The following is a 21,355-nucleotide window of genomic DNA, read 5'->3' as shown; positions in this document are numbered from 1 at the left end:
GTTGAGGGCTGGAAGCTGTTGTGTCTGATTTCAGATGTCAACTTTGCTGACTGATGAGCGGCGATGTAATTTACTGTAAACCACAGCTCAACAGCAAAGACAATGCTTGACACGAGGCTGCTCAGTGACAATGAGCCACTCCCAGACAGTGATAAATGAGGACTCATCATGAGAGGAATCCAAAGATGTGGACAGACTGGCTACGATCTGCTCTTTCCACAGTTTAATAGAAAAGAGAAGACAGAGAAAGGGAGGAGTGGGTTTGGGATGTTGTTCCAAGACTGCAGCTTTTGCCAAAACTCACTTGGTTCAGGTTGGACTCTGGGAATCGGAGGACAAAAAGAGGAGAAGGAGGCTCTTGTTCCATGAGATCCAAAGTGGAGTTTCTCCGTCAGCGGCCTGAAGGGAGAAGAAGTCAGCATGGCGGCTGTGACTTAAAGGCAGAGGCTGTGGTTGGAAGAAATGAGACGTGTGTGTGTTTTCTTGTATTTCCTCTTACAAAGATAGGGAGAAAAGGGAAATCCGCCAGACTGAGGTCAGTTGACTAGACCTCACTTTATTACAGGGCTGTTTTGGGAATAGAGCTCGGATTCGGGGTTTGTGTTAGAACAACAATCAAACTGATTCCAGGATTAAAGTTCACATATATTTCTAAACATATTCCTGCACCTGCTTTAAATGCTGTCTGACTGTGATGATAGTTTTTCTCTGAATGTCTGACTCACACACTTCTAAAACAGATGAGGAGAGTTGTATTTGTTCTCCTCAGAGCATTTAAAAATGTCATCTTCTCTATGAAAAAACATTATCTTCTCAAAAACAGCTGGATTATTAAGAGACATGCCTGCTGTTTCTCTTGTACCTGACAACAATTGAAAGAAAACATCAACAATAACCAATAATAAGTTATTAATGCCACATTTTTGGAATGATTCTTAGTAAATTGGTCCAGCTGTTCTGCTTTTGTTGCTTTAAATTGGGTGGAACATTGTCTTCCAGACTAATTTTTCTGGCATATTTAGCAGAGATTTTAATATGAAGGAGCACAGGGTCGGAGTCCTGTTTGAAAACTGGAATCCCTGTTCACTTCTTACAAGAACTGATTTTTTTCATATTACTCATTATATATTATATGACTCAGGCCTGGTTTGCATTACTTTTAAAGTAACTTATGTTGCAGTATTATTGCCATGAAGATGTAGGTTATTGAGTTAAAGTGTTTAACTTAGAGAAGTATGAGACAATGTGCTTTTGCCTTAACAAAAATTAAGACTGTGCAGAGTTTGCATGTTCTCCCTGTGCATGCCAGGCTCTCCAGGTTCTTCCCACCACCAAAGACATGCTCATTAGGTTAATTGGTGACTCTAAATTGCCCGTAAGTGTGAGTGTGATTGACTGGCGACCACTCCAGGATGTACCCCACCCAGTGGCAGCTGGGATAGGCTCCAGTCCCCCCGTGACCCTCAAAGGGATAAGCGCAATAGAAAATGGGTGCATGCAGTTTGTACTGGACAAACAATTGTTCAAACATTTGATTTTATTTTTCCATTATCATAGCCTTCTTTTCATATGAGCAATTAATTTGAAAAACTTGATACTTGGCGGACAAGACGATACGATATATCGCCAGACAAAATATCGCGATACTATGCTGTATCAATTTTTCTCCCCCAGGGAAGGTGAGTACAGTATTAGATGCAGCTGTTTCACTGAAAAAAAGACAGCATGGACTCTTAAAGTTATGTCACTGTGATGCTCCTGTTCCACTTGTCCAAAATTCAACATTATGGAGATGTTTCCACGGAGTAGGTGCCCTCTAAGTCATCTTTAAGGGGTGACTGTGGTTCCCAAAGGTTGTGGGTTCGATCCCCAGCTCCTACAATCAGCAAGACACTTAACCCAGTTTGCTTCGACTGCTTTTTCAGTGGCTCATGGATGTGTATGAATGGCATTGGCTACACTAACAAAAGAGAATTGTTGGATGATTTTTATAAAAATAACTTCAGTTAGAGGTACTTTGAATAGACAAAATAAGATCAACTTATTTCAGATTCAGTCAACTGAGTTCAAACTACAACTTTTTTAACAGAGAAATATTTTAAGATACTTGTTACAACAAAAAAGTAATCTGAGTTCTCTAACTGGTTACTTAGCAACATTTTACCCCAACACTAAAACAGCTTGTTTCAGTAGTTACATGACAATCATTATGTACTTCTTAAGCCCTATTCACATTGTGAGTTCACGATGCGAAGCTCCAACATCACACCTTTGTACTTTTTTTACTGAATCTGCAACAGCATAACATGGATGTCCCAGGTTTTATTTGACATATCTTATGGTTTTGGCACGCAAACAGAACAGATTATGTTCGTTTCTACCTGTGAAGCCAAGTGGTGGAATGACTTTGTTCTCTTCTTACAACTTTATGATATTTACATTAATAGGGAGAGGTAACATGGGCATAAAACTCCAGTGTTAAACTCACAATGTAAAAGGGGCTTTGGTTAGTCATCATGTCATTATAAATGCATTGTGGTTGGTACTTAACCTCAATTGATAGTAGAATTTATGTTCTTGATTTACATGTGTTTTTTTATTGATTATTTTGGGGCTTTTTACCCTTTGTTCTAAAGCAGTGGTTCTCAACCTGGGGGTCAGACCTCCCCTGGGGGTCACAAGACACTGAGAGGGGTTGCCAGATGCTTTATAAAAAACAAAGTATATTTCAGAATGATTTCAAATTATATATTTTACCCATTTTTAATGCAAATATACACATAAAATTAGTTAAATATAATATAGAAACATAGTAATTTGTGAGATGTATTCTCAAATCTATGTACTGTTTAAGAAAACCTTAAAATGTAAGTCTGCACATAAATATTCTTGACTGTGCATTGCTGTGTTCAATTATGCTCCAACCACCTTCACATACATTGGGGGTCCCTGGTCTCTCGCACTTTTATTTTGGGGGTGGCAGGCTGAAAAGGTTGAGAAACTGTTCTAGAGGACAACAGTGGAAAGAGTCCAAAACAGGGATTAGAGAGAGAGGGGCATGATGTGCAGTAAAGTCTGACTCAAAGCTACCTTAAGACCAGAGTGTGCATGGGTTGCAGGCCTGAACCGCAGCATCTAGCAGCTGATATTAGGCAAACCTAAACTTGGTCTTTCTCCTGGGCTGCACAGCGGTGCAGTGGTTAGAGTTGTAAGAAGTTTCCTGGTTTGAATCCCTCATCAGAGTTTGCATGTTCTCCCCATACATATGTGAATTCTCCCTGGGTACTCCAGCTTCCTCCCACAGGCTAAAAACATGCTTGTTAGGTTAACTGGTGGCTTAAATTGCCTGTAGGTGTGATTGTGAGCATAAATGTTTGTCTGCACAAGGCCCATAAGAGCAGAGGCCAGTCCAGGGAAGACGTTTCGGATCAGGACCAAACAGTAAAGTGGCGTAGATAATGGATAATTATGGTCTTTGTCCTAAATCTACCCAACATAGTTTTATTTTCCTTCACCGAACAGAACTAAAACTGTCTGCCAACAATAGTTTAGAATTATAGCTTGCTTGACCATTTAATTTAGTATATTTGATTGTATTTTTTGCATGCATGCATTTTTAAACTGATCCAGAGCCCCTGCTCTAGATCTTGAAGCACTGGGCCACCGACCAAGCTGCTCCACATCATGAGTTGGAAGTGAGAACTTGTAGGCATATGCATCAAAGTTAAGTTTTGCACCCTGTCTGTAAAACGTGGGCTCTTCACTGAAGTGTATAAAGGCGGGGAAGGGTCCTTTAGGGAGTGGCTGCTCTGATGGTGGGAACAACATGAAGTTGGCAGAGGTGAAGTTAATCCTGGCACTGAGACGTAGCGCAGCTTCATGCGAATGGAAAGGTGGATAAAAAGTAGATCTCTGTCACTGGAAGCTGGGATACTGGCTCGTGACCACTAACAGAGTCTGGGTGTTAGGCAGACAGAGAAGACAGCAGCAGACTGAGACTGTGTTCACCCTGCAGGGACATTGACATAGATGGTTCATACACAGCTGACGTGACAGAGCGAGGAATAACGTGCTCTCTCAACCTGATCGTTTTTAAATCCGTAGCACGACAGTGGTCTCACACAGTCACGTCTCCTGATTCCCAGCTGCCTGCACAGGCAGGGAAAGTGAGCGGCGCTGCCTTGCTCCGTATAAAACACAAATTGTTTCCATTTTAAAAAACCGAGGAGAACAATAGGCTGCCATTGTGCATTCCCACGGGATGAAGGCGAGCAGAGGGAGGTTTAATGAGAGAGCAGAGGTGTGACCCAGCGAGGATACAGAACACACATACACACAGAAATCCCCAAGGAGCGTAAGAGGGCCGTTCAACCAACCACTGTGAAGAATTGCAGCATAATGATGCAGGGAGTTGAGCGCTAACGTATCATTTCGCCTCCAAAAGATATTTTTGAACACATGAAAACACTTAAAAATCTGAATAATGTTTACTTGCGGTTTCTGTTTTTTTTTTTTTTTTTCTCTAATGTGTGTGTGTTCAGTTCACCACAAACAGCAGCGGTTATTCCCCGAGGATTATCCACACAAAGCTGTGATGTAATAGTCTAAATCTGGGATCACTGTCATGGCTTGTTCCCTTTTATTACCAATGCTGTCAGAGACATGATAACAGACTCTGACGTTCATCGTTAATCTAGTGATATGTCTCAGTTGTCATCCTAAGAATAAGTGCTGTCAGGGTTTCCCCAAGAAAATTGTTGGTAAAGTATCTTTGGAAAACTGACGGAAGATTTAAAACTTGTGGTAAACAATGCAATCACACAAGACACTTTTAGGACTGATTTGTCAAGACAGTTTTAACAAAATTAGACTTTTGAAATTTGTCCCAATCTTTGAACAGTTGTTTGAATTCAGCCACATTGGAGGGTTTTTGAGCATGAACAGCCTGTTTAAGGTCATGCCACAGCGTCTCGATCAGATTTAAGTCCAGACATTGACTAGGCCACTCCAAAACCTTTGCTTTGTTTTTTTAAGCCAATCAGAGGTGGACTTGCTGGTGAGTTTGGGATCATTGTCCTGCTGAATAACCCAATAAATATTCACAGCTGATATATCTGTACATGCCAGCTTTATAAATCATATATCTGCCTTAAATGTAGGCAAAATGTACACCTGTACGATCAGGTCAAGATGCCCCGCACTCGAGGAGGCCCACCATGAGCCCTGAACATTTTTTAATAAAGCTCCAAATGTAAAACAACTACCAGACTGTCTGCTCCTCCACTCCTCTCCCAGCTTTGTTGACTCAGCCTCTCTTTGCACTTGATGCTCTTGGGGGCAGATCCACTAAAGAAATGCACCACTTTGTATGTTTTTTTGGCCGTGGAAATGGCAAAAAAAAAATCTAGCATCTACTCCACAGAGTTCATGCAAAAGGGAAATTCTTGCTAACTGTGTGCAAAATGCATGCAACTGCTCAGTGGAGCAAACAGCACCCTGTCCCATTGCATGTATATGAATAAGGAGCAGGAGGAGGAGTCAAAATTCAGTACAAAATTGCTCCACTTAGATCCAAATTAGCCTTTTCACAGATAGCACCTTTCCACAAAGGCCAGTGTTTTTATCCTATTTCTGTTCCATTTTGTCATTAGATGTTGGTGTGCTAAGTGCAAAGCCCCTGATGTGCCACGTGGTCTCTTGCAAAACATGCTAAATATGGTGGGTCTGGGTTTGCACCTGCATACTATTAGAGCAAATTCCTTAGTAAAAAAAGATGAGCTATCTTGCACTAAAGTCAGCACTATAAGCGTGATGCAAAAAATCATCGTGGATCCGACTTTTTTTACAGTAAAAAAGTGTGTTTATCTCTCAGTATTGGCTAGAGGAACAATGTGGATTCAACCTTTGCCCTAGGAGAGGGGACCAGCCCTTTTTCCCTTGCAGATCTTCTTGGGTGAGCATGAGAGTTTGCTCATCCAGTCTTCATGTGTTTGGTCATATGGGGGGTACCGTGGGAATATGGGTCCCCAAGGCTGGAAAGAGTTGTGTCCACATTCTCTTCACCAAGTCGAACACATTCCCAGTGCGTGTTGGCCTCGGCCAAGGCTGCCTCTCATCTTCAATTCTATTTGTGATTTTTATGGACAGGATCTCAAGTTGGGTTTTTTAGTTCAGGGACCTCAAAATTCCATCTCTGCTTTTTCCAAATGATGTGGTTCTGTTGGCGTCCTCAGTTTGGGACCTCCAGCATGCACTGGGGTGGTTTGTAGATGAGTGCAACAGGGTTGGGATGAGGGTCAGCACCTCCAAGTCTGAGGCCATGGTTCTCTGCTAGAAAACAGTGGATTGTTTCCTCCAGGTGGGGTGCGAGTCTCTGCTTCTCTGAGTTGAAAGGAGCCCATTAAGGTGGTTCGGCATCTGATCAGTACCTACCTTTGGAAGTCTTGTGGGTATGTCCAGCTGGGAGAAAACCCGGAATGTGTTAGAGGGATTATACATCCAGTCCCCCATAAGATGTTGGAAAACTTTGCTGGTTTATTTAGCCTGCTGCCTTTAGACCCGGCCCCGGATGAGCAGAAGAAGACGGTGATGGATGGCTTTGACCTTACAGACATAAAACAAAACCTCCCAGACGTCTAGGCCCACAGGGTTGAACTGAGGGAAACCCAGGCTCTGATTCTCTGATGATATCTCTCCTTTTAATTCTGGGGTGCTGATCATGTCCTTGTGATCGTCTGTTGTCACGCCATTTCCCAATTCCTGATCTTTTTTTGTTTGTCCGTGACACCCTGGCAGTCACGCCCTCCCGCACAAACATCAGAAAGACTTGCACGCTCGCCATGACAACGTATTTACTTCTCCGTCGAGACGATCTTCCCATTTTGGTTGATTTACTGGGGCCCTGATTACACTGTGTTTACTGGCACTCGTAAACACAATGACAACCTGGCAGCACTTAAGCATCTTGAAACACTATTATTATTTCTCCATCGAGCAAGAAGACACAGAGTGGAGTCCTCTCTGCTGAATGTTGGTTATCTGCCCTGACCACAGCCACACCAGTGTGTCATCTGCCGGGCAGACGTGGAAACAAAACAAAGAAAGGATGGGAGTCATATTTGGGCAGCAGATTGGTATCTGTCTGGCTCTGTCACTGTGTCTATGATCTATTTAATAGTGGAAGAGCTAATTGTTCAGTGTTTGCTTAAATGATGAAAGTGCTGTCAAGACAAACAGAGAAGGCATTAAATTCACAGAGTGTATGATGTCTTTGGCCGGCTAAGTGGAATTGACAGTTTGGTTCTTTGGAGCCTCGGACTTATTCACCACCTGTAGAGACAGAGAGAGGCAGAGAGATGGCTGGAAGGAGTAATAGAAAAGAAACGTTGGCAGACAACAAGGCGGCACAGTGCTGAGGCATCTTTAACTTCATTTACAGACTCCTCCCGACGTCATTAAAAACCTACATCATTAAACTAATACAAAAAGAGGAAGATCTGGAATCCTCAGAGTGATGGCTCCGTGTTGCCCCTCATGATGCAGACTGTGGTTTGGTTTGTCGTCAGATCAAAGATAGCATCGTGGGACGTCCCCTAAAGCATTCCCTCGTCTCCTTTTTGGTCAGAACCAGACGAGTTTGGCTACAAATTTTTATGCTCCGTGCAGTCATGACTGCAGAAGACAGTCTGTGACATTACACCAGGATTAATTCATGAGACATTTACTGGAGAGTTTTATTACAGATGCTGTTGTGATTTTAGAACATGCTAGATTATATCTTTACTACATTGAAGGCTGTAATGTTTGTAGTGACATAATAGGGCATCTTTTATGGCCCATTAACAAAAAGTCAGTCAGTTTGTGTTTATTAAAAACTGATGAATGAATGATGAAATTAGACCAGACCTCTAGGCAGAAGAGGAGCAACGAATGATGTTTTATTAGAACACTCATGCAATCTTAGTACTTTGGCTCTAACGGGTACATCGGTACTTTTTCATTCACAAAGCCATTCTCTGTAAAATTACAGATAATCTTTTTACTAATCTTGAAGGATGGATTGCACAACCTGAAATTGTTGAACTTTTCGTAATTTTTTTGTTCCCAAAATCCGAACTGAACTGGAAAAAGATACTTTCCAGTTTTTGCCACCTTTTCCTTAGAAAACTCTGCAGACTGAATCTAAACTGCAAAACTTGATGACTGTGAATATTTTAGAATTCTAGTGAAGACTTTGAATCCAAACTTTTCAAATGTCACTGTTGTAAATGATCACTGGAGTACTATATGCAATGGTCAAAAGTATTACCTGTGGACCTCTGATAATTCATGAATTACCTCTTAATATCAGTGTTTGGTGTGGTGCATTTGCACTAGGGATGAGTATCGAAATCCGGTACTGATATTGTACTGATACAAACACATCCGATATCTACTGGACCGAATTGCAACACAGGTATTGATACTTCGTAGGCAAGAGGGGACACGGTGGAATTTGTGTGATGTATGTGTTGGGTTACACTGTTTTTTTCCTTATCCCATATCTTATAAAGATATTCCTGTGTATCATTTACTCTACCCAGACAGCTTTTAGTCTCTAGCTGACTGTCAACACACTTTTTTTCTCTCAGTAGTATTGATTCAGGCACCATTCAGGCACCAGTACCATATAAAAAGTACCAATTTAGCACTGGTATCAGAAAAAACCCAAACGATACCCATCCATAATTTACATGGGATAAGCGAAGTCTGTAATGTACTAGAATTTACAAACATTTCTGAGGGAAATCATGAGGGTGATGTAAGGCTGCAGCAATAAAAATGCATGGTAAGATTTTATTTCTAAAGTTCATAAAAAATAAAATGTTGTGCACATCTTGTTCTGCAGGTGGCGTTTCCTGCATGTGTCCTATACTGTTAACCAGAGTTTCGATAGACAGCATCCGCCTAAGTGTTTTTCCCCTCTCTGTATCTATTTTAACATTTTTTTTAGATCTGTAGCAAGCGGTCCATGACTAATAAACTAGTGAAATAATCTCCCCAACTTCCATTAGGCATCGAGGTCTCTTAAGTCACCTGTGTGTATCTGCAGTTGATCAGACAAAGAGAAGAGAGAGAAAGTCGAGCATCCCGTTCATTAATGTTTGAGAAAGGGTGACGTCTAATATTAAATATAAACCTCTCCTGTTGCTTTTAACTGTTTTTATGAAGGTGATGCTGTGAATATTATTCTGCACTCTATATATGTGTGAGCAGTGGCTTAGTAGTGCTTTAAGGGCTGAGTAACGATTCTTTCCCATGATTCCTCTTAGACATTGTTGTTTTGTTCTTCACATCTGAGTTTGTGTCCAGAGATGAGGACTGACTCACCTGGTGACAGTAAGTCCTGACTCACCCTCAGATCCTTACCGTCCGCCTGAGAAATCAAAGAAGCCGAGCGCTGACTCGATGATATGTTCTCATCCTGACCTGAACTTGCATAGGTCAGCAGTGAGGGGATTGTTGAGTCTGCAAACTGCTCTCTTTCTCATCTGGTGCTTTAGGAGAAATCAGCTGAGCTCATTTCCTTACTTTAACAATCAAGGATGAATCTGTGTGGCTGTGTGTGTGTGGGTCCATGTTGTGCAATAGTCGTCTTATTCTGGCCAGAGTTAAAGCATTTGACCTTCTACCTGCTGATGTTTGATGCAGCTTTCTAAAAAACGTACATTTACAGATTAGCTATTCTGGCTGCTTTTAAGACTAAATGGAGATAACAGGTGGCTGTAACTCAAGTAGGGCTGCAGTAATTGATTCTTTTTGTAGTCGAGTACTCTAACAATTCTTCCGGCGATTAATCAAGTGCTCTAATAAGAAATACTGCATTTTTTTACTCTGTCACTTTTTCTTTTTTTAAGAGAAGTAGTGCTGGACAAATGAGAAAAGAAGATTGGTCCCTTAAATGAACTACTGCTATATATCTTCCCTCGTGATTTTCACGCCTCACATCATGCATGTTACGTTATAGTAATAGCGAAAACAAGTGCATTGTGCCACACATAGCCGTCCGTGCAAAACACAGCATGCTGTGCAAAACACGGTGCGATGTCCAGGCTTACAGCGTGGACGTATATGGATACATATGTGATTTAAGCGAAGCCTTGAGGCAGATAATTTGCCTCGAGGAATTTTTTGAATCAAATCACTCGGATAAATAAAATCAGCTCAGTTGTGTTTATTTGATCTGAGGATAAAACTTTTGTTTCTGCTTGATAGTATAGTATAAAGCCATAGAGCATGGGATGTGAGGAGGCTGGAGATTTTGGAGAGGAATGTTGTCCCATTCTTATCTGATGTAGGATTCTAGCTGCTCAGCAGTACTGGGTCTTCTTTGCCCCAAATGTTTTCTATAGGTTAATGGTCTTGAGAGAAGCCAGGCCAGTTCAGCACCCAGACTCTTCTACTGTGAAGCCATGCTGTTGTGATAATAATAATAATAATAATATCTTGAATTTATATAGCGCCTTTCAAGAAACCCAAGGACGCTTTACAGGAACACATAGACATGATGATGTGATGGATGTGGTATGTAGTTTAGCATTATCTTGCTTGAATATGCACGGCCTTCCCTGACAGAGACGTGGTCTAGATGGGAGCATATGTTGCTCTAAAACCTCTACCTACTTTTCAGCATTGATAGTGTCTTTCCAGATGTGTAAGCTGCCCACGACATATGGAACTAATGCAACCCCATACCATCAGAGTGTCTGCTGTGTCCACAAAGAATTTCAGATTTTGATTAATCTTACCACAGAACAGTTTTCCATGTTCTCAGTCTGTATTAAATGAGCTTTGGTCCAGAGAAGACGGCAGCAATTCTGGATCCTGTTCACATATGGCTTCTTCTTTGCATGATACAACTTTAACTTGAACTGTGTTGATAGGAATTGATTTCAGGAAGTGTTCCTGAGCCCATGCAGTGATTTCGAGTACAGAATCATGGCTATTTTTAATGCAGCGCCACCTGAAGGCCCATAGATCACCAGCATCCAATATTGACCTGCAGCCTTGTGCCTTGCTCACAGAGATTTCTGAAGATTCTTTGAATATTTTGTTGATATTATGAACTGTAGATGGTGGGATATATTAGAAGTCCCTCCAGTTTTACTGAAGTTGTTCCACAATTTTTAGCCACACTTTTTCACAGATTGATGAGCCTCTGTTCATCTTTACTTCTGAGAGATTCTGTCTCTCTAAAATGCTCCTTTTATATCCAGTCTTGCCAATAATCCATAGTAGCATAGATCTGAATGAGAGTGCAACATGCTATAAAGGAGGAGGCTGGGGTGGAGGAAGTTAAGCTTTGCTAGCACCAGCAATGTGGTGCTGGTAAAGCATTAATGCAAGCAGGGATTAGTGAGTACGTCATATTCAAAAACACAGCTGTGTTGAGAGCACAACATGTGATAGTCTGTGGTAGCTGGAGGCAATGATTAGTATCAGCTGGCTGTCAGCTGATCTCAGCTGGACATATGACTATCATGTCCTGCATGAACTACTGCTGTGCTTCATTTATTTGCAAAATGCCCCTCTAGCTGTTTTTCATTAGCTTTTTGTTGCCCCGTCCCTATTTTTTTGGATGAGTTGCTGCCATCATATTCAAAATGAGCTAATACTTTTAAGTAAATGGTAAAATGTCTCAGTTTCAACATCTGATATGTTGTTTATGTTGTATTGTGAATAAAATATGGGTTTATGACATCTGTTTGTGTTTACACTGAATACAGCGCCCCAGCTTTTTTGGAATTGTGGTTGTAGTACACGCTGTAAAGCCTCTGATGTTTTTGGCTGCGTTTTGTTTTCAGTGTTGTAAGAATTGACACTTATTCTAAGTCACATTTGTAAAGACCACCAACTACAAGCCTGAACCTTCAACGTCAAAACAAATGTGTCTGTGCTGGTGTTTATTTGTCTGTCTAATTGAGTCCAGCCCTCAGTTAGTACAACAGAGCCTTCCTTGTTTATTGTTGTATGTTGCTAACAACAGCAGCAGATGGTAATGATGATGGTCGACTGCTCTCCTCCGCAGTCGTCTTAGCAGGTGTTACCTCACTCTCTAATTTGTCAGCCCCTGCTTGTTTTCCCTCCTTTCACTAAGTTTTCTTAAAGCTTTTTACCCTGTTGCTGCTCTCTCTTCATTGCCCTGTGGTGATGTAAAGTGAGCTAGTATTTTTGGACTTCCAGCGTGCTGCCAGAAACCATCCAGCTCTTTATCTTCTCCCCTGTGGCGGTCCACGAAACCCTGCTGTCAGTGAAGCCCAAAGGCAACAGCAAAGTGCGACCAAGTGTTCAGTAGCAAGGTATTAAAAATGGAAAAAAGAATGAGAAAATATTTAAAGGTCCTGCGTGATTTATTGCAGATTTATTGAGTCTTTGGCGCTGCTCTTGTTTTCAAAAATCTGAGTTTTAGATGTTTTAGGCACAGAGCCTTGGAAATTGAGTTTTTGTAAGCAGTGGTGCATTTCCAGATCTTGGGGTCGGGGGCAAGGACTAGTGCTTGATCCAAAGGGGGCAGTCCTCTGCATCCGACCTCACTCCACCTGCCAGGAACCTTTAGGAACATTGTTTTCTGAGAGGAGCATCTGGACAGTGGCTGTACTGGAAACACTTAACGCTGTGGATGGAAAGACTTGCACACACGGTACTTCGCAGCCCACAGAGAGTCCACAACACACAAAGAGACGCTCTCTTCTGGTGGCGTTGATGTGGCTGGTAGTGACCTTCCTGCTGCTGCCACCAACTCATCTATACGACGAACACCGCAGCAGTAAAAACCGACCTAACATTTTTTGGGGGGACATAAAACACACTCAAAATGGTGTAATTTTCCTGTAATTACAGAGCTGGGATTATGGAGAACGGTGCATATTTTTAATCAGGAACATTTGCAGCAATAAAGAGAATACAGGAAGAGAAAGTCTAAAATAGAGAAGAGATGGACATCCATTTATTCACCTCCTAACACATAAGCTAGATTTTTTCCATATATAGCTTACAACTGCCCTTGAGATATGGACAAAAGTATTTGGCCACACCTGTTAAATATTGAATTTGGATGTTTCAATCAGACCCGTTGCCACAAGAACCTAGCCATGCAGTCTCCATCTGCAAACATTTGTGATCCTAAATTTGTCGTCCTGAAGAGATCAGTGACTTCAAGAGTGGTACTGTGATGGATACCACCTTTGCAATAAGATGGTTGGTGATATTTCATCCCTGCTGGATATTCCACAGTCAATTGTAAGTGATATTATTAGAAAGTGGAAGCATTTAGGAACAACAGCCACAAAGCAGGAGGTTCCTGACATTAATGTAAGCACAAAAACTGTGCATCAGGAGCTTCATGAATGGATTTCCATGTCCGAGGAGCTGCATCACCTGGTCCCATGCCAAGCATTAGCTGGAGTGGTGTAAAGCACACCGTACTACGGAGCAGAGGATACGTGTTCTGTTCCAAATGTGTGGCAACGGTTTGAGGAAGGCACTTTTCTATTCCAACATGGCTGTGCTCCAGTGCACAAAGAAGGACTATGAAGACATTGTTTCATGAGTTGGGTGTCGAAGAACTTCATTTCGGATGAACTAGAACGGAGATTGGGAGCCAGGCCTTCCCATCCAGCTTAAGTGGCTGACCTCATAGATGCTCTACAGAATGAATGGGTACAAATTCCCACAGAAACAGTCCAAAATCTTGTGCAAAGCCTTGGAAGAGGGGAGGCTGTCATACCTGCATAAGGGTGGGCAACTCCATATTAAAGTACATGTATTTGAATGCAATGTCATTACAGTCCCTGTTGGAGTAATGGTCAGGTGGCTGAATACCTTTGTCCATACAGTATCAACAGGGCTGTCAAGATTAATTGCATTAATTGCAGTTATTTACAATCTGCAATTAGTTCCATTAGGCAAACTTTTAGCTACGTCAGCATCTCCCTGCAGCCGTAGCAATGTAAAATAAGTCTATCTGTTGTGTCAGGTTCAGTGATCGCAGCTTTAAAGTAAATTTGAGGGGCACATTTCAAATTTTCAGCAACTTTTATTTTGAATAGTGTTCCAAGTGCATAAAATAGCAGCAAATAGAGGTTTTTATCATAAAAAGAATCTGAGAGATAGTCACCTAATAAGGTCTGAGTGGTGCCCTAAAGGGCCAAATGCAGTTCTCTCATTGCATGTTCTTTGCACATTGTTAAAAGTTCATATCATACTGTTAAGCTTTGTATTTTACCATACAACAAATAAAAATGATTCACTGTTGCAGAGATAAACTGTCATACCAATATTAGTGAGCTGATGTGATGGTGAGATGCACCAAAGGATAATCTCACTTAGGGCACTGAAAACACTTCGGTCGGCCCTGGATTCAATAGAAGGCAAAGCAAATGGTCAAACTTAACACAGACAGGAAACATTTGTCTTGGCTGAGCTGCACATCTCGAGTACCTGGATCAGGAGGTGTAAAAGCAGATTCTTGCTTCAATGAGAGAACAAGCAGAGGACAGAAGCTCAGGAACTTGAAGGAATATCAATAAAGGGAAGAGGCCTCGCTGATAAAGAGAGATAAAGGAAAAGATAGGACAGCAGGGAGTTGTGGTCAGACAAGAACGTGTGGATTCAGTCGCAGCGCTTTGACGCACTAAGAGCTAAGATCTCATTCTGTGGTTTATATGTCTGGGTTATCATGTCCTCATCTCCCTCTCACACGTGCAAACACATTCCAGGAGAAAATTGGGCAGAGTGAAGTCTGTCTCTCTCTCTGGAATATACTTATTACTGAACGGACGGAAAACTACAGGAAATTTCATAATCAGGCCATTATTAGCCCAAGGCCTTGAAAACCCGGCGCGGGTCACTCTAAAGGGGAACATTTTTGGAAAACAAGGGAGGAACAAAGCAATACATTGGGGATAATGAGGTGCTTATGGCAGCCTGAACACTGGATCCAGGTTTTTGGAAACTCCACGGAGGGCTTAGGCGAGGTTAGAGGTGACAAAGCAGAACAGTTAAAACCTTTTGTGTGCTTTCTCCAACACCCAGAGGAGTCTGGCTCCCCATCTCTGTGGCTGTCTGCAACGATGCCTAACCCCCAAAACAGCGTCCCTGTGTGACCTTTTCCAGTCCCTTCTAACAACTAGGGAGATGAAACTCAAGTGAAAATGACGGGTGCAGATTTTCATTAGCAGCAGGGAACTGTCACTAACGCCTGTCGACGGGTGTGTTGCGGTGACGGTGGCGGAGAGAAGGCCTCATTAAAATGGCAGCTCAGGTTTTCACATTTGCTTTACTGGAAAATGTGGCGTGGCGAAGTGTGTAGGGACTCGTTGTTCCTGGGTGCTGTGACTGTGGTTGGATGGCTGCAAGTTTGAGGAAATTAAGTTCACGCAAGAATAATGGTGTTTTTTGTTGGAGAGGGCTGGGATCAGAGTTTGGATCCTCAAATTTTCTTGGAAGAGATGGACAACAAAGTGGCTCTGATGTCAGGCTTAGAAGTTGGCTGCTAAAGTGAAAATGTATGGAGTAGACAGTTCAGAAACTTTGTCAGAATAGTTGTCTATTATTTAACAAAATAGCAGTTAAATAGACAACCCTGAATGTCAAGGTGCAGTTAGAATGTAATTATACTTTGCAGAGTTGTCAAAATGATCACATCTTAGTTGCTTTCAAGCATCAAAAACAAAAACAAGTCTCCAATAAGTTCCCTAGTATTGAAACATGTATCAGGGCCATTTGAATTTTGCTAGTATTGTATAGGTTTGTTATGACACCAGGATTTTAACATAGGATATAATGCTGGTTGGGACAACAACGACTAATCTGCGGAGCCTAGTTGTTATTGCTCTCTGCTAATTACACAGGTGTTGTGTTTCTATTAAGACTGGTGTTGCTGAAGTGTTTTACCTTGTTTACTGCACAGCTTGCATGACTCTTGTCCAACTTCTGACCCAATATAATCTAGTTTCTTTGATTTTAGCCTTGCAGGCAGTAGATGGACTGTATGATCCAGCAAATACTACCTCTAACCTGTTACGGTGCAAAAAGACATGCACTGCATCATGCCATTTAGCATCTGCCACCATTTATCGCAGCTTTTGTTAACTTCACCATGGGGGTTGTGTATTCTAAAACTGCCTACACAACATTTACAGCGATATCTATTCTGTAACATCTGTATCGATACACCTAGTAACAGGCCTACTAACTAGTTAAGGTTAAATCTTTTTAAAGTCTGTTTTGATTCCACATCACCAAAAATAGATGTCCAAGGCACCCAGTACTAGATAGTTTCTTGTTTTTTAATTTCCAAGTTCTTAACAAGAACTGCATAAAAACATTAGCAATGTCTCAGAACCAACATTTTTCTAATGTATCTGTACTACTGAGACTGTGTGCAGAAGTTTGACTTCAATTGTTGTTGGATTTGGCACTGCGTTCATTGATAGTACTTCTGCGTAACTTTTTGTTGCCTCAGCAGAACTCTTATGGTAGGTTTTAAATATCTCTGTTTTTTTTTTAGCCTTTCTTTAGCCAAGTTAAACCTGGCGCACACCCATTACTTTTAATGTGAGAGATGTCACACATTTATACGACAGATTGTGGAGTTTTACAGTACTTGTATAAACACTGGTGTTGCTGCCACAAATTAACAAGGTGATCTTCTGTTTCTGATGGCTCTCTAAGCTTCGTGCTGTATGTTTACTATTTTTGCCATTGCTGTGTGTGTTGTGCTTCCTCCTTCAGTCAGCTTGCTTCTTGATTGGCTGTTGCTCAGCTTTCCTCAGTGTCTGCCCCACACAACAGGGTTTCTGATCATGTTTAATTTCAACTCATAACACATCACATGAAAATCTGTCAAAACAATCTTTAGAACCATACAATAATCTGGCCTTTGCTGAATTTTGTTGGAAGGAGTCAGGCCAAGATTTGGCAAGATTATCTTATAGTGTGAAAACCTGAACGCTTTCTCTCCTAACTCAGTTCAGACTCTGGGGACAACAAAATAGCACAAAGCTAACTAATCAAAAATTGTGCATTCATTCCATTAAGATTAAAAGAGACGAAAGGTAGTCTACGATCTTCCTAGCCTGAATGAAGACATGCCAATGCACAGAACAACAAGTACTTAAATCAATCCAACTTTAGGATGTAGGGTTTAAGAGTCCTGGCATCATAAACAACTCTAGACTTGGAAGCTTAACCTCAGAAAAGGTGAATCGGATGGGTTTCTTCTCCACTATTGCTGTTGATAAAGCTGATCGCACAAACCAGAGAGCAATGTTCTTGATTTTGATTGGTTGGTTGGTTATATAGAAAGGACATCCATCTTGCTGTTTCAAAAGTTAAACTTTTTTTTTGACTGAGAGTGCTGAGTGCAGTGACAAAAACAGCATTTTAGTGCTCAGGACACTGAATACCGTATTGTTAATTGTACTGAAAATGGGCACTGTTGATGGACACAAACCCTTTATTTCTCTCTCATTCACCTGTCTTGTTGAATAGACTTTCAAAATTTTCAGCTCCTTTCAACAGCATTTATTGCTCAAATAAAAGATTTGTATTATTTTGAAGTGTGTGATTAAAGCATTGAAGTTTCTAAAATTTTGACAACTCTACGGCATCAGACGTTCTGGTACAATGTCAGCTCCATTTCATTGTTACTTCCCATTGTCGTCATAGAAAGGTCTATCATACTGACTGATTAAATGTTTTGTTGTAATGTTTGGGAGGGAAAAGAAAACTCATGGGTTGGTGGTGGGCCTCTTATTCTGCTTGAGCCCTGACTCTCTAAATTCTCATTCACATCCCTGCGACTAAATATACATTTCTAGAGATTTTTTCCCTCTTTTGAAGATTCTTTAGTCAGCCAATCATCTATACCTGAACTTCTTAAAAGCTCACAGGGCCTTAGCTGTTTGTTTGGCCAACTTAAGCAAGCGCCTGGAGGCTGCACAGCTAGAAAATCCAGACGCTCTGCTCTCTTTTAATGCCTCATGAACCGCCAAGCCTTTGTCATCAGATTCAGTGCCAGGCGAGGCCTACACCTCAGTCTGAACCCCAGACAGAAGACAGGTTCAGCACAACGGCACATGCACGCGGTCTTCCGTTTTGCCCCGAAGAGAAATTTGGTTTCATTGTTTAATGACTCCGCTATTCCTCGCTAATGTTTCACATATGAGATAGAGAACCATCTTTCTCTCACTGACTCACTTTCTGCCCTCTTATTCCCCCTCGAATCTTTTACACTCTCTCATTCGATCTCATTTCCAAGTCAATTACATTGGCCCGGGCCCATTAGTTTTTTTTCTGCTAAATATTACAGAATGGAGTTTATGAGTCATAAGAAACATCTTTCAGCACAATCCTATTAGTCACCTTGTTTCTTGATGGCTTCTTGCTAAAAACGTCCTCGTGGTCCAGCATTTGAGTGATGAGAGAAAACAGAGCAACACATGTTTGCAAAAGACACACAGCCATGCGCACAAACATCTCCTGAGCCTGTATGTTCAGCTTTACAAACTCTCATCAGCCCTGAAGAAATCTGCAAAATTAACCAGTTCTTTCCTTCTTTTGCTTCCAGAAACCACAGAGCACGGATCGAGTAAATGTGACAAGTAAGTCGACCTTCTTGAGATGACGTCCTTTAACTCCAAGCATTACAAGCTGATCCTGACCTCTAACTCCCTCTCTCTGTTTTGTTCTTTCCTGTGCATGTTTGCGTGTTTCCCTGATCATCAGCAGCAGCGGTGGCGTCGTAGCTGCGCAGAAGGAGAAGGTGAAGGGCAAAGACGAGACGTACTGGAGGGAGATCAACGCCGCCATGGCCTTGACCAACTTGGCGCAGGGGAAGGACAGCGCCTCCGGGACCACCAGCTGCATCATCCAGAAGTCGTCCCATATAGCAGAGATCAAGACTGTGAAAGTGCCGCTGGTGCAGAAATACTAGCTCCTGACGTCATCCTACCAGCTCTCTATGCAAAAACCTGCAAACATTCCTGCTCTGGAGTCCAAATAAACTCCCCCGCGCTGGGAAGAAGGAGAGAAAAACTCTCTTTAAAAGTGCAAAAAGAGGCCTTGACCATCATGTTTTTTTTGCTGGCTTGATGTGTGACAGACAAGCGTTGATGATGCAGTATTTCCAACAAAAAGACACTTTTGTAATGTTAACTTATTTTTGTGATTATTTTTTATTTCTTCTTTTTTATTCTACAAAATTTGTACTTTGCCAAAGTGCCTTTCTTATTTTTAGACTCTCCGACTGTGGTCAATGCAAACTTCCAGATGCTTTTGTGCCTCTTTTACAAAGAAAAGAGTCATGATTCAGGAGATTTGTGAATGAAACTCCTCCTTAAGAGTCATCCTGTGCCTACATGACTGAATGAGCTCACTCTTGCAAACATTAATGAAGCACTCAAAGAACACACCCAGCAGTATTTCCCTGAAGATGCCTGTTTTGACTGGAGTCGTCATTTTGACTGTAAACTGAACACTGTTTTGTCTGAGTCCGCCTCTTGTTGCTGGCAGGACAGCAATGCCTAGATAAGTTCCCAACATTCGATAAGCAGCCAGCTTGTCCACATGTCGGCCTTGGATTTCATCAACCAGCGAAGGATTTTCGGTACAGAAACGTGCACAAACGCTCAGCTGGACCCAGTGAAGTCACGTTCACTACGTAGATCTTCTTAAGGCTCAGCTCGGTATCTCTTAAACAGAAGAATGCCATGACCTAAAAGGGATGTTTTCGCTTTGCATTATCAGTGTTTTTTCTCTGTTGCCTTCTCACATGTTAGTGCTCAGAACAAGATAGACTGGAGTGAATGAGAAAAGCCACCCTTGCCGTTTGATCCTCAGCCCTCTCAGCTGTTTAACATTACATTTAAATTGCTGTTTACAAGAAGCCAGAGGAGACTTAAACGTTTGACTTTCTCCCTTTTTTTCTTGGTTTGTCTTCAAAAATACATTCCAGTATTATCTATGTGTCGGCCAAGCAAGTGTTCAGAGTATTTGTTTCTGTCAGTCTATATTTGTGAGGTCGTTTTTGTTTTTAATCAGAACTTTTGTACTCGGTTTCACTCAACCATGTGGCATTAAGGGCTTCTTTCGTCATCCAGTGGAAAGAATCTCTTCTACAGAGTAGTCTTGTATGGTGCATATGTTAGAAACGTTTGTAGCAAAGGAAGCCAAGTTTTGGGGAAATGAAGTCGGACTTGTGGGAGAAGTGAAGTTGGCGCTCTGTGCTGACTTTTTAATTTTATGTATATCTTTAAGGTACTGTTTATGTGTGTCAAAATGTACACTCCTTCATGAATGGTGCAGTTTTTTTTATTTTGAACTTGCTGCACAAAGAGACTTTTTTTACCCTTTCTGTGTCTTGAATGTGCAAACTGTTTTTTAAAATGAAGCTGCACTTGCAATTGTGGTTTTTACCAGAAAACACAGCCTCCATTTAGAAGTTTTAGTAAAAGTGAAAGAAATGAAGGACAAGCCTGTATTATTCCTGTTAGCGTGCCTATGGATGTATAATGAAATCAATCGCACTAGCCAATCCCCAGGCACTATTTGCTTATGCAGCGGGGGTTTTCAGGCTCCCACATGTGTTTTTTATACACCTGATCCAGGCAGGGTAGCTGCAGGGTAGTGCCGGGCAGGCCGCCTTGTGTTTCTAATCGCACCTCTGAACCTCTGGACCACTCAAGACCCTCACACCTCACACGATACTGGCTCACTGGGAGAAGGAGCGAGGGAACGAGGCTCTAGAGACGACAGGGCGGCCTCTGTTGATTCTACCTGCAGGAACCCCCCAACAACGACACTACGAGTACTAGCAGAGAGCCTCCTACAGCCCAGACTTTGGTACTGTACACGCCTTTCCCTCTACCATTGCTGACAAATGGGAAGTCACGGTATGCATTAAAGCCTATAAATTATTACTACAGACTTTGTAAAAACAAAGAAAGTTTGTTTTTTATTGTTAAGTTATATAAATTGAGATTTTTCTTTTTGTTTGTTTTGATAGAGACTGGATTTCCAATCCAATGACCAAATGCATATCTCTTTGTTGCTCTCATGTAAAAATTCTTTTATAAAAACAGATGTTTCATGGTCAAAGCAATGAATAAACCTCTGAAGGAAATGAAAGCAGTGTGTCTTTATTTATTTGCTCATTTTCATAAAATTAAACTGTTTGATTTTGCAGAAATGTTTTCAACAACACAGTACAGATACATCTGAGCCCTACTAAACATCTGATGCAAAGCATTTCAGCAGGTTTCTTTCCCATTTTTTACCTGGTCCAGAAGTCGATTTTTACATCCTTTGCTCACGT

General features: G+C 41.5%; 1 protein-coding gene across 2 annotated transcripts in view; it reads left to right on the top strand.

Annotated features, from left to right (window-relative positions):
- mkxa (mohawk homeobox a) overlaps positions 1–21,148 on the top strand; it is a 44,200-nt gene extending 23,052 nt beyond the window's left edge. Inside the window, exons 6-7 of one of the 2 annotated variants that reach the window (XM_041813692.1) lie at positions 18,611–18,644; positions 18,772–21,148. In XM_041813692.1, the coding sequence (XP_041669626.1) occupies positions 18,611–18,644; positions 18,772–18,976 (239 nt within the window). In that variant the 3' untranslated portion in view covers positions 18,977–21,148. Of the gene's footprint in view, positions 1–18,610; positions 18,645–18,768 lie in introns of both variants that reach the window. The other variant, XM_041813691.1, reaches the window with a different exon arrangement.
- Positions 21,149–21,355: the final 207 nt, after the last annotated feature.

This window comes from Cheilinus undulatus, linkage group 19 (assembly GCF_018320785.1).
Source record: "Cheilinus undulatus linkage group 19, ASM1832078v1, whole genome shotgun sequence".
In the NCBI taxonomy this organism is placed as follows: domain Eukaryota; kingdom Metazoa; phylum Chordata; class Actinopteri; order Labriformes; family Labridae; genus Cheilinus; species Cheilinus undulatus.
The sequence above is the reverse complement of the archived record's forward strand: the minus strand, read 5'-3'. Positions and strand labels throughout refer to the sequence as shown.